Source organism: Arachis hypogaea, chromosome 4 (assembly GCF_003086295.3).
Source record: "Arachis hypogaea cultivar Tifrunner chromosome 4, arahy.Tifrunner.gnm2.J5K5, whole genome shotgun sequence".
Taxonomy (NCBI): Eukaryota; Viridiplantae; Streptophyta; class Magnoliopsida; order Fabales; family Fabaceae; genus Arachis; species Arachis hypogaea.
Genome location: NC_092039.1, coordinates 8,768,342 through 8,783,561, shown reverse-complemented (window position 1 = coordinate 8,783,561; position 15,220 = coordinate 8,768,342). Strand labels below are relative to the sequence as shown.

General features: G+C 24.9%; 1 protein-coding gene across 1 annotated transcript; it reads right to left on the bottom strand.

Annotated features, from left to right (window-relative positions):
- Window positions 1-1,739: 1,739 nt before the first annotated feature.
- LOC112796151 (peroxidase A2) lies at window positions 1,740-5,380 on the bottom strand. The gene is made up of 4 exons (XM_025838477.3): window positions 4,958-5,380; window positions 3,350-3,541; window positions 3,101-3,266; window positions 1,740-2,451 (listed from the first exon to the last, which is right to left on the bottom strand). Exons 1-4 carry the CDS (start codon window positions 5,198-5,200, stop codon window positions 1,976-1,978), a joined length of 1,077 nt encoding a protein of 358 aa, XP_025694262.1. The 5' UTR covers window positions 5,201-5,380; the 3' UTR covers window positions 1,740-1,975.
- Between the last annotated feature and the right edge of the window lie 9,840 nt (window positions 5,381-15,220).

Genomic DNA, 15,220 nt, shown 5'->3' with positions numbered 1-15,220 from the left:
CATTTTATATGCACTCCAACCAATTTAGACCATGCACATTTTCGTTCAGTTTTCTATATATGCATATTCTTAGAATTAAACTAATTTTTATATTTATTTGAATAAAAAAGCCGTAGTGTTGTTTTGGAAATAAATACTTGGAGCAGAGCAATTATTTCTCGGCAGAAACTCACCTGCAGTCGACTGCAGGTGAAGTTGCTTCTGGATGACTGACATGTGTTACTATATGATTTAAAAAAAATTGGTTTATTTTATATAAATGATTTATTTAAAAAAACCGGTTTGAATTGGACCAAGCAGTTACTTTTATTCCCTTCTTCGTTTCGCACGTAAAATTCGTTCTCTTTCAATCCCTTTTTCAGAACTAATATGAAACTTTCAATTAGGTATGTTCTTTTTATTTATATTTCTTAATCAAATTTATTATTTCAAATGTATTTTTTAATTTATGTTTTTATTCATTCCTCTGTGAATGATGAAAATTATTTAATAAATACGTACATATTTATGTCATCACACCATTTTGATGTTCAGGATCATAAATACCAAGATAATTCATGGCAATTTCATGTGATGGAAGATAAAAATATAATTATGGTATAACGTAGACTAGTTGATAGCATGAGCAATGTTGAAATTTTGGCATGATCTCTTTCATATTTGTTATATGTCTCTTTAGTTGGTGATGTTATAGTTTATTGTGATGATATGATGGTAGTTTAATGGTATGAGTTAGGTCCTTTTTATTTGGTTGAATTTTTTCTATGGCTATCCTATTCTTGATGGCAATGTCAAAATAAATATTTTCATTAGTTGTTCTTTTTTTTCTATTTTTGAATCAATTTTATTTTGAAAAAATTTATTAAAAATTTTTGTTGTAGACAAAATTAATAATATTATGTTCAATTATTTAAGGAGACCAAATTAATATTTTGATTAGATACTTTTGTTTTATTGAAAATAAATTCTAATTTCATTAAAAAATAAATTCTAGTTGATAAGTAAAAACACAAAAACGTGCATGACAGTGAAATCATAATTTCTAGATAAAGTAAATTATAGTCTTATTATCTTAAAAAATAATTTATTTATAGAATAATATTGAAAAATCAACAATAATTTACATGAAAATAGTTTATTAGTAAAATAAAAGTTAATTCATTGATTACCATAAAATTTAATTTAACGATAAATTTGCAATTGAACATATTTTTACAGCTTAATTTAAAATATGTTTACAGCTTAATTTAAAAGCAACTGAAAATATAAGTTATGGGAAATAAAACAAAACTCATCAAGAAAATAGAAACAGAGACACAAAAAAAAGGACAGATGATATCATTTATGCCATTCCTATAAAAAAATCGTGAATTTTGTTTCTTTTTCAGAATACTAAATTTTACTTTTTCAAACAATTTGTATACATATATTTGACAAAAATTAAATAAAAAAAGTTTCAGATAAATTTAAAGAAAAATTGGTCAATATGAATGAAGAAAAAGAACATATCAAATTTATCTGTTAGGAATTTAGGAATAACACGTAGAAAGAATTTAAATTATTTTAAAAGTAGTTATTTGATCTATTCAAACCGATTTTTTTAAATAAACCATTTGTATAAAATAAATCAATTTTTTTTAACATGTGTCAACGATCCAGAAACAACTTTACCTGCAGTCGACTGCAGGTGAGTTTCCACCTTATTTCTCTGTTTTGCATTATCACATCGAGAGAAAAAATTAAACAGAACATGTATAATTAATTAAGTCTTTTGAAACTAACTGGTGAAATTGACTCCGAACATTATTACATAACGCAACTCAAAATACTATTACAAGGAGCAAACAAACTCACATAACAAAAAAAAGTCACACACACTCGTCACAAAGCTATAGTAGGTAATTAGCCTCTGGCACATAGCATAAAATGTGCACATAAAGATTCTTTATTCTCGGACCCTAATAACTCACTAAATCTAAGATGAACTAACCATACTATCTTCTGAATTGTAGCGACCCAGACCCAACTCAATAGATTGTGTGTTAACAAAGTTACATTGCTTTCGAATTTCGCCTTTGTTACCGGTTATCACACCAATGTTACCCATCTTGATCATAGAAGCCTTGAAGGCCTCAAAGAAAGCATTCTCGTCACTACTGAACTTGTTCACAATGCTAACGGTTTCGGCACCGGGCGTGGAGAACAATTCTTGATCACTCTGGAGCAATCCCTTGCGGACCTGCAGATTGGAGTAGTAGTTCTTGTCGAATTTGTCAGGTGTGCTTGAATCCAAATTTGTGAGGGTATTTCCGGGTCCATTTTTAGGGCATATTGATCTCAATTGTTGTAAGTAAGTTGTGTTTAGATTTGGATCAGGTTTTGCACTGTTGCTAAAGTTGTACAATCGATCAGTTATAAATTGACACCGAGCTCTTCCAATTGTATGAGCACCTAAATAACAAAGAAACATTTTTATATATTTATACTATCACAGAAATTATTTTTAGATAAAAAACACATAAATAATTATATCTCGAATACACTCTTTTATGAAAGAGTTTCTTTTGGGGCTATTCTAAATCTTTCGGTTATATAAATTCTTATATCATGTCATGAAGAGGAAGTATAGGGAGCCAATGGAATATTTATACAATGTGTACAATGGAAGTTTAGAGATGTTTGATTTAATAGGACATCAGATGTTTATTATTTCTGGTATCCGGATGGTTATTTTGGATAGTATATGGGTGTATTGTGTTTGAGAAATTACTAGTATTTTATCCTAAATGTTCATTTTTTAACTCATATTGGGCCAAATAAATAGCCCATTGTACACATTATACAAATATTCCATTAGCTCCGTAGTGAGATTTTGTCATAAAATCATTTTTTCTAAAGGTTTAAGTTAATAGGAGAAGACATATGAATAGTTATATCTCTAATAAATTCTATTAAGAATAATTCTTAATTATATTATAAGTAAAAATAACCTTTAAAAATAGGAATAATAAATGAACCTTAAATAATTTGAAAACACTACAAAAATAATCAATAAGTATTATTTTTTTTCTTGTAAGTGAATGATTGTAATGTTTGATACCTGAGAGTGCAACTAGGTCAGTAACATTGAGGTCTTGTCTCTTGAAGAATGATATAAGTGTTGTGAGGTCGAATGAAGGACCTGGAAGGTTCAAACCAGCAAGGGTTTTATTTGCTGTTGTACTGTCCCTTCTCCCTAATGGAACTTTCCAATCAGGACCCTGACCCTGTAAACGTTAACACAATTCAAATAAATGTTTTGTGGAAAACATGTAATTATATTGTACCATTTATTTTAGTTAAGGCATACCAAAACAGATGAGATTTCAGCTGCAAGAGCAAGAATATCAGCACATGAAACTACTCCAGGACAAGCTTTTTCCACCTCTGTTTTGATCTTGTTCACAACATCCAAGCCCCTAATTGAATTGCTATTGGGAGGTGCACTTTGCTCACTCGTTATGGTTTTTGTGTCGTTCAACAAAATTGATGCATCACATCCCTGCACATACATATACATACAGTCACTCACTACTCACTAGCTAGTAATAAACTTTCTTTGTACAATTTTAACTTGTTTTCTTGTATAAAGATAAGAAGATGATTGGTATTTTTATGTTTTTTAAAATATTTTGTTGATTTACATCTTATTTATTATCCCAAATTGAGTATAAACTCTATTTAATTAGATCTCATTTTATAGTAAATATATGTAATAATATTAATGTTATGAAAAAAATAAATTAAGATGATCTATTTGATATAAGGTCGGTTAGAATTTTAAATAATATATTTTTATGTTGGTGGATTCTAATATGACTATGTTATGGTAACTAGATGATTATGCAAGTGCTATTAAAATTAAAGTTATATTTTTTTATATTTTAGTAACAATTTTTTTAAACAAAACTTTTTAAAAAGCGTTGTTTAATAATAAAAAATATTATTTTAATTTTAGTAACACTTTTTGAAACGGTATGATCGTTATAGTTATCATATCATAATTATACTAAAATATTTTTTTATATTATTTAAATTGGTCATAAATTCTTATGAGCTTAAAAGAATCTTTTTTTAAAAAAAATTCCTCACCTTTTATTACGATAACAACTAAGTCTCTTACCAAATTTAGTTACAAATGGTACTATTAAAAAATTTTTATTATTGAAATATATAAGTTCTTATATTAGGATTGATGTGTTTTATTTTTCTAATAGTGAGAGGTTTAGACGTATTTAAAAATTTTTAAAATTTATATATATAATAAAAGTATTTTAGTCATTTTTTATAATAGAGGTATTTTGGTTATTTTTCTATAAATAATACAGTTTAATTAATCATATGTGTTAAATTTTAATTTTTAAAAAATATTTAAAAAAATGTTTTTGACATCTTTATCTAAATAGCTCTCTTTAATTTTTAGCTGAAAACTAATATTTTTAAGAAAAATGAATAGTACCTTATTTGTAATTTTTGAATTTTAATACAAAATAAAAAAATAGATAATGATTTTTGTGAATATTCATTCTCAGTTCTTCTAATTGTTAACTAAACTCATTTATTCCCCTCTCTGATTGGGTGAAATGAAAGGAAACCATATCATCTGTGACTCTGTAGTCTGTTCAACTTCAACTGGGATCCAGTGGTCCCACCATGCACAGTAATAGTATGGTTAGTGGGGACAAAGATCTTAGCAGTTTCCAAAAGAGTAAGAACTAAGAACTAAGAAAGATCGATTTGATGATCTATATGCACTATATTATATGAACCATAAAGCAGAGAGAGCCACCTTAATTATATTTTTTACTATCAACATGAATTAAACTTGTATTATCTGTATGAATTAAACTTTGATTCAAGTTAATAAGGATTTAGGATATAGTAAATGAAAGAAGTAGCATAGTGATGAGTATGATACTTGAACAAAGCAGTCATGGAAGTGAAGCCTAATGAGGCTACCAAGCATGCGAGGATCTGTTTTGGAAACATTCCTTATGACTTCACGAACAATGGAATGAACATTCGGACAGCTGTTCTTGTAAAATGACGGATCTAGCCCTGATGCTTGTGCATCTGTCGACATTGGTAACTCTCCAACAATCACTACTAACACCACTGCACACCACACTAGTGATGCCACCTTCACACCAAACGAACTCATCTTTTTTTTTTTTTTTGGTTTCTAAGTGTGTATGAATGAAAGTATGTGATTGTGTTGTAATGGCGATAGATTTTGGGATTTTTGAGCCTCTATTTATAGTGCAGTCAGCAGGTATAAGAAAAATACAACTTTAACGTTCTTAATTCAAGTTATACTAGAGGTCTCCCTTCTTTGAAATATTGTTTTAAGAGTAAAGTTTTAAGTGATAATTATGTCTCTGATAATTTTGACTTTAGATTAATTAACTTTTAAAAAAAATTATCAAGTAGATTTTTAATAATGATAGTAAATAATATACATGTTATCTCTTTGTAAAAGTAAGGACTAATATATTACTAAAGACAAAATAATGGGAAGTGGGAAGCATATTTGGATATGGGCAGTGCAAGTTGTAAATACGTGGAACCCCATAGAAAGCAAGCCCGCCATTGTTGAATACTCATGCTCATTTCCATTCGTCAATTTCTCTCTAGTGAAATCAAATTTTTTATTTTATTTTAGAAGAAGTATAGGTAGATAATGAAAATATTAAATAATGTGAATAATAGATATGTCAGATGTTTAATTTACTAGGTGTACAGATAATTATTCTAATATGGTGAATTATAAGGTACAGATGTAAATTTACAGATATTTTCTTAATAGGATGAAAGAGAAATTGATAAAGGTAGGACTTACATTTTGAATAATAATAAAATAATAAAAAATAACTATAAAAAATATTTATATTCTCTATATCATCCCAATTTATATAGTAGAATACTCCTTTTAATATTAAAATTTAAATAAATAATTTAAGAATGTAATATATTTTATTTGAATTGAACTAATTTTAGAATTCATTATTGATGTTGTTCGAAAAAAACCATTGAGTATTATTCTTTATTTTATTGTTATTTATTACCAAATAAAGTGGCCCTACCAAATCCGACACGTGGGCGGCACGACCGCGCGTTCGTATAACAACTACTCCTATGTAAATTTCCGTATCTTAATTATTAGCACAAGGACAATTATGGAGCGCAATATATTTTAAAGGATATATGATTAAATGTTATAATTACGTTATATATATATAATATTAAAAATAAATTAAATAATATATATTTATAAATAAATATAAGATGCTAAATTTTATAGTTGATTTTGATATATAAATAATATATTATAAATTTTATGATATTGTAATTGATTTTTAAATTTGACAAAGAGTATATATGTTGAACTTTTATAAATAGGTCACTATAAATATTAAAAAATATTATTTATATATTAAAATTAATTATTATATATTTATATGTAAATATATGTATGATTTAATTTATTTTTTAATATATATTTTATATTTTTATATATAAGTATATTAATAATTAATTTTAATATACAATTAATATATGGATAGTAAATATTCAAAAGTAACTCTGCCAAAGAGATTCTAGCACCAAGTTGTGACTTAGGGAACAATAATGACATGCATTGTCCATAGACGTCTTTTCAATTTTCTAACAGATTCTCTTTTTTTTTTTAGCATGGAAAGCTTTTTTAAATGGTTTTTTGTTTTTTAAAAATTATTTTTCTTAAAGTGATACAATTATTAATGAACCCATGAAATATTTTAAATCTTAAAGCGCTATAGACTTCTCTGGTATACATATACATGCATAGTCATTACTGGCTCCTTTAAATATTTCTTGGGGAAAAAATGAGGAAGGTGGCTTTATTTTCGTCAGAACCGATAATATAATAATACTTCCAAGTTCCAACTCATCGAGACTCAGGAAAAGGATTTTTCAATTACTTCTTTTGTTTACTTTTATCCACTTTTCAAAAGGATGTTTAAAATTCAGCTCAAGTCCGAAAAAAAATACACACACACATATATTTTAAACTTTGGTAAAAAAATTTTTAGTGATATTTTTTAATAAAAAAAATACTAAATGAAAGTTTTTAATAACTAAATAAATTAAAAAATAGTTGAATTTATGACCTCTTTTAAATTTTTAAATTTTTATTTTAAATTAAATTTAAATTAGTATTGCTGTTGAGTCTGTAATGTTGATTATATAAGACAATTTTATTTTGTCTTTTAATGATTAATCAACAAAAACTAAATTAGTTATTTCTAAATATACTGAGTTACTGTAAAATCTGCAAGATTAATTATGTAGGAGACAATTTTTTTTTCTATTGAATAAAAATAAAAACAGAACAAAAAAGAGTAAATGACAGAGTCATATATCCTGATTTAACAATCATGTGTAATATGATTTATATCCAATTTCTATCATACTGTAGTGAAATTTTCACTGTCATTTTAAAATTTACAAACACTAATTCCCAAGAATTCAACCTATTCCTATCACGCACAAACCAAACTTTTATCCAAACTGAATTTGTCTAAATTTACTCCTAAACTTTCAACTACGACCGTGCTTCAATGTATCTATTTAGGTCGTAATACTATGGAAGAAAACTCTCAACTGCCTGTCATAACCTTTTTCAATAGAAACATTTCAACATCTAAAAAAGGGTCACTAGAAGTAGTCTACCTTGATTCATATTTCGAGACCAAAAAAGACAAGCCCAATAATCTTAACCAAAAGTAAAGTACGTGCCCTATTTTTTAGCGTCACATCAAACCCTATTTCATTTCACACAATGAAATAGGGTTTTTATTTCGCAAAAAAATATAAAAAAAAAATTTACTGATACCTAAATTTATAAAGTACCGAAGAATTTCAATAGAGGATGGGATATGATACAAGAAAAGAAATTTCTTCGACAAACTTAGTTAGGACGTGTTATGTTTTTTTTTCATAGTTATTTTTCTTTGACATTTTCTTTGTTGGTTGAGTATTCGAAATAATACTCATGGGATCTTTAGTTTTTTTTTTTTTTATTTCATTTGATCAAACATGCTTATATGTTTTTTTTCTTTCTTTTGAAAACTTCATATATTTTTATTCAAGTATACTTGCATATTCATCTCTTCTTTTGTCTAAAGCTTGAGGAATATTTCCTTTTCAAATAAGTGACATCCTATTCAACAATCTCTCATGGTATGTTTGATATTTAGGGTATTATACACTATAATTGTAGTTAAATTTTTACTATTATTTTAAAGATTTACATACACCAATTTTTAAAGTTTTAATCTAATCATATCAAAGACAAATCAAATTTCTACTCAAATTTGATTTGGCTAAATTTACTTCTAGACTTTTAAGTTAGTACTCATCCAATTTAATAAGAGAATCCTCTCAAGATCATGAATACAAAATAAAAATACATACAAAAGAGATCAAAATATTTTGTAATTTTTTTTAAGATTACTCTCTTTGTTTTTCTTTCAATGGTTTTTACTAATATCTCACGTATTTGTCTTTTTTTATTGATTGAAAAATAAAGAAGGATAAAACTAAAGAATAAAAAATTCAATGTAAAATCATAAAAAAAAGGTTTAGCTAAAAAGTTTTGAAAATCTAAACAGTGTGCTAACTCTCATTTCTTCAAATTTTAGTCGTTTATCTTTTTATACAAAAGTGAAGCTTCCAAAATTTGAGTTTGATTGAACACTTTTGACGTTATTTTTTTTTTCATAAATCAATTTAGAGATGTAGAAAAGAGATGAGACACTAGTAGTGATTCCATGGATAATAGAGTTAGCTTAAATCCTTACGTAGCTATTTTTCTTTTTTTTTTCTTTGACTTTAAAAATCTAAACTGTTGATCTATTTTTTTACTCTAAATTTTAATTGTGACCTTTAATTTATAACAGAGATAAACAGCCTTCAATTTCTTTATTTTACCCGAAAATATAAGAAAAATAATAACTTCAACAAGATATAGTAGTTGCACAAAGATTATAACTTTTTTTTTATTTGTCCCTGAACCAAATTTGATTTGATCTTTTTGCTCTAATTTTTTACCTTTTTCTTTTAGCGCATGAGTTAGTTTGGTAATCCACCTTTTTTACTTTGCTTAAATTCAATTTGATCTATCTTTTTGTTTGTAAAATTTTTTTTCATCCTTAATTTAAGGTTAATCATACAGATTATGGTCAAATAAAAAAAATAATTACTTAGTTAAAGAGTTAAACACCTTAATTATAGGCCAGAAAAAGAAATAAGTACGGTCAAAAGAGTTTTGAACTTGTTTTAAATATTTTATTTTTTTTACAATGAATATACATATCACACGTCCTTTTAGGTTTTTAATCCAAATCACTAATATTTATTATCATCAAATTTATTGTTTTTTTTTTTAATTCAACACTAAATAATAAAAAAATATTATTTTAATTTTAATAATATCTTTTAAAAAATATCATAATCATACTGTAGTTACAGTCATAAACTTGCTCAAATATATATATTATCACTACTTCCAATTCGATTTTATGTATTGCTTTCTAATTAAAGCGCATGCATGTGATTTGGTAGGGATGTTCATAAGGTTTTTTAGAGGCCTCACTTTAATAAAAGTTAAAATGTATTTTATAAATTAAACTTAATCCATTGATCACTTATTTCATTCTCTATTGTTTTTTTAGTAATTCTTACATACACTATATATATATAAATCATTTATTACAAAATTTTAGTCAATAGAAAGAGTGATATGATTGTTTATATATGTAATACAAGAATCTTATTTTTGTTTTTGAGAGTCAGTGTAAAATTAGTATAATTTTTTTATTTGTTTTACAATGAGTATTTTCTTTACGGATACAGGAATTAAATTTTAAATTTTGTAGTTACACAAATTTTGATATCATGTCTATAAATCATTTATCTCAAAAAAGTTAAACAAATATAAAAAATAGAGATAAGAATTTATCTTTTATCTACAGTTAGTTACTTTTATGTAAATTTATTAATAATTAAAAATTATTAGATAATTTAATATATTTAATTAAATTATTATCTTTAATATTTTTAATTATTAATTTTATATGAAGATATGCAAATTTATATATAAACAAATTATATAGTTATTTATTTAAAAAGAATATATATCATTTTAATTTTTTTATGAAAGAGAAATGTTATGATGGAAAAGATCTAACGCCATTTTTTAAATACAGATAAAGAAACATTATATCTAAATCTAAACGAAGACATAGATAATCTCTATGTTGGATTATATGTTGAAAATGAGTTTAAATTTAATTACAGTGAATCTTAATAAATAAAAACAGATATGAGTCTAAATCTTTTTATTTCTTTAATCTACACAAAAAATATTACAATAATAATGTGAAATATCTTTTCCTCTTTTCGATTTAAAAATGTCCATTTTTCGTTCAGACCTAAAAAATTTTCATGAAAGAAACACTTCCCTTGCTGCACCTAGCTTATCTTCTCAAATCTTAAGGATTTATACCATCATATTCAAATTAATTATAACAAATACATAAAATATCATAACAGAAATACAAACACCATAAAGAGAGAGAAATACACTACAAAAAATTATTAAATCTGAAACAACTAAATAGAAAAAGAAAAAAGCAAATAAAATATATATAATTTTAATTTTGATGTACTATCAGTATAAAATCGTTTTACACGTGCATCTAATCATCATATAACGTTACATTAACAAAAATAATTATTTTTTAGTAAAAACAGTTGTAATTATATGATTATATAAAATATTTTATGGAAAAGTGTAGGGCCAGCGATTTTATTGAATTTTGGCCAGCATGTAATCAGCACAGGAAGGTGAGCCATTAGATGAAATCTCACACCAATCTCACACCATCAAATTATTATTAATGGCTAATTAATGGCTAATAATCATAAAAATTGCTGGTCCTAGTATTGCTCATATTTTATACTGATTATATATACTTGATTAAGAGATAAACTTAATTATTCACCACTAATATACATACGGGACTTCCGGAGAGGCAGTAATAATAACTTTAATATCTACATACTACTGACAATCAAGGGTGGTTAGGACCTATAAAATTTCTTTGAAGGACCATGCATTATCTATATATATGGTGTCCATGACCATGACTAATACGACATAGGCTAAATGTTACAATTAGCGAAGCAACAATTAACAATAAAATTATATTTCATTTTATATGCTACTAGCAGAGCACCGACCGAGCTTATAGTCACGTACATCAGATAATATATATAATATACGAAGACCTAATATTGAGTGGTTGATGTACTGCCATGGATCGATTAGAGTGGTTGGTATCTTTATTTCCCTTAGTCAAGTAATGTAAATCTAACTTTGAATCTGAAGCACGACAAATGGAGGAAAATATCCAAATTAAAGATGAGTAATAATGGCCGGAAATTAACAAAAACTCAAATCAAATTCGTCACATATTCAATATTAAACCGAAATTCTGAGAATGATTACAATAATATATATATGTTTTCCCTATTATTGTGAGAGGATTTTTTTATAAATAAATAAAATAAATTGATGATTATTCCCTGCAATATATATTTTAAAAATATTCATATTTTTACAGTTATTTATTACTGCCAACAAAATAAATAAATAAAATTACTACATCATTTGCTTTGTTAGAGATAGAATTATATTTGTAGCACGGTAAGAATCGATTTTAAAGATAAAATTAATATAATTTCTTACGATTTGTACGATGTCAGTCTAATTTTTATTTTTTAATATAATTTGATTTTGTTAAAAAAGTTGTGATTATATTATATCAATTTGCATTTATTTTTTAATTTATTTAAATTATTATGTGATCTAGATTAGATCGGTAAATTTTAAATCATTTAAACCATAACATTCAAATTTTAAATTATATTTAATCCATACAAATTTTAAAACTTAAAAATTGTGTAATTTTAAATTTGGTTATAGCCAAAATACTAAGGATGTTACACCAAAATTAAAGGGTTATGTATTTAACTCTGAGTTAATAAAATATTTTATATAAATTATATATAATGAGAGAAATTTTAAGAAATAAAATGTGTATATCAACTCTCTTTCATCCCTTCATTATATAAAGTAGATAAATAGGATTTAAAATCTTTATTTTGTGTAACTGCTTTTTTTTTTATGATAACTAGTCACTCACTTTGGCCTCTCTCACAATAATTGTCTGATCTGATTTCTCTCACTAAACATTAAATAATTAAAAATAAAAATAAACATTATTTGAACACAACTTTTAAAAATAATAGAAAAGAATGTGTTTATTCTAATAGTAGTATGCATTCACTTTTGCCATATCGTTTTAAAATTTTTCAAATTTCAATGTAAGCCTTTTTTTTTTTCCTTATAATTTGGCCCAGTTTTTTTTTAAATTTATATTTTAATTATACATCAATAATTTGTTCAGATATTCAAAATTCCATTGAAAGGATCTGGACATTCATAGATCATAGCTATGGGTCTTTTGTTTATAATATTTTAAACGCACACAACACAAAACCTTATCTAAAAGTTTTTTCCCCATACAATTAAATTTAAATATTTACAAATATACTTTATCTAAACAGAAATATCAAATACTTCATAATCAAATTATTTTAGTAACTAAATTAGTTTAATAACTTATTAACATAATAAAAATCAATTTAAAAATATATATATAAATAAATAAAACTTAATTAAAATTAATCACAAATAACTTATTCACTTAATATTTTTCCGTATCTAAACACCTTTTTCTTCCCCAATGTTACTGAGATTTGTTAATATAAAAGAAGATTAACTTTCTCTTGGATGAGATCTTGAATTGGAACTAAACCTATACTCTGTTACTTTGGCCAAACAACTGACATTTTGCGAGAAGAAAAGGGCATCACGTGGCAAGTTGGTTAATTCATTCATCTAACTTTGACAAACTAATATGATGATGCTTCATTATAACTAATTATCTTAATTTTATTCGACTATGCGATCCATTATTATGTCATGATCATTAAACTAACACTGTTCGTTCATCATTATTAGTTGTCCTAATATAATGCTACAACTGTATTCATCGTCCTCATATATGGATTAGAAATAACTATTTTAAATTAACAGTTTAATTTTTTTCTAAATATTATTTACTGAAATGATATATCAGAGTTTCACTATATTCTATAGTTAAAATGTTTATAATTCAATTTTTATTACCTCTCATTTCTCTAAGTAATTAAAATAGAATTTTAATATAAAAGAAAAATGAAGTAGTATGTGTATGTCCAAATGAAAAGAATCCAGAGTGGGCTTAAATTAATTAAGTTTCGAAGAAGTCAAATTATAAAAAGATTAGTGTCAAGTCCACAAAATAAAGACTTTGGATTTGGTAGGGTCATCGGTTTTATTACAGATGCATTATTATTAGACATTTGTGAGAATTTAATTTGTTCATAAAATGATTTTTTTATCCTTTGTGTCACGAGGGAATATACCCAAAAAATGGCAATGCTGCTTTTACTTTTGGCACATATATAAATATAATGCAAGTACCCTTCTATAAAGCAAAGTTATATTACCACACTACCTTCATTAATCATTTGTATAAACATTAAAAAGATTCCGAAATAAATTTTATGGAAAAGAATTCTCTCTTTGAATTAGAAGTTACGAATATGTGTATTATTTTAATCCGATTATTTTCATACCAACATGGTATGGCGCAGAAATGAAGGCTGAATATGTAAGAGGAGTTTCAAGTTCAATCTTAACTATGCTTAGGTCTTCAACTATATTACTTGTGTCATGAATCCATTTTTTTAAAAAGAGAATGGTTATATTTTTAATATATTTTTATTTTTTTTCAAAAATAAATAGTTATATCTTTTTAATATTTTTTTATGTAAGAATTTTTATTAAGTTTGTGTAAATTTTTATATAGACTTTTTTTTTTAATTTGTTTTATATAATTTTTTTTGAATTAACAAGAATTAAGTTTTAGACTTTTAGGTCATAGAAGTTTTGACCATATTATGTCATGAAATTATTTTTTTTAAAATTTAAATTGATAAAATAATACACATAAATGATTATATTTCTAACAAGATAGACAAATCTCTTGTAATAGGACAAATAACTCATGAGGAGTGAAAGGAAAGAGGACTTTTATTTCTTTGAAAAATTTGAGTTGATAGGAGGAGTACATAAATAATTATATCTATCTAATTTACGAGTTGATTTAATGGTTAACTCATTAGTCTTCTTAAATAAGTATTGGGATGTTCGAATCTTATTTTGTATATATATACATCAAGCCATTAGCCAGCAATAAATTCTTAAATTAAATTTAGATTTGTGATATATTAGTTCTTGATATGTCGAGTTAAAAGATATCACGAGGAAAAAACACTATATCTCTAATAGAGAAAGGTTTTTTTTTTAGTTTTTAATTACATTAAATGAAAAATAAAGTTAAAAAATGTATACTTTGTTGACACAGTTTTTTTTTTAATTTGGTTGAGAACGACAAAAAAGTACATTTGAAATTGTGCGAAGATAATATTAAGAATTTATATATAAAAAAACGATTCTGTTAGAGAATTAAAAATGTAGTCAATTAGAGTTAATTAATTAAAAAATAAGTTTATTACGAAAAAAATAATTTTTTATTATTTTAATTTTTAAATTTTAAAATTAAAAATAAAAAATTGATTATATTGACTTATATTGTAGTTAATTTTTTAAACTTTTTAAAAAAGAAAATAGTATATCAGAATAATAGATACAATATCCACCAAATATAATAGTAGAGAACATAAATTAAGAATTTCATTTAAATAAAATAATAATGTAAGAATTGTAGATATAATTATAACAAGAAGCATATTGCTCTTTAATTAAGACTCAAATAGAAGAGTACGACGACTAAAGGGAAAGAAATATTTTCTATGGTAACCGATGGTGTGTTGGCTAAATGATGTAGTAGTAGTATATTAAATTTATTATATCTAAAAAACCTTACATAAAAATTGACTTGAATCGGTATCTCAGTTGATAATGTATAGAGATAAATATTAAATCGATGTTTAAAAGATTCTGATA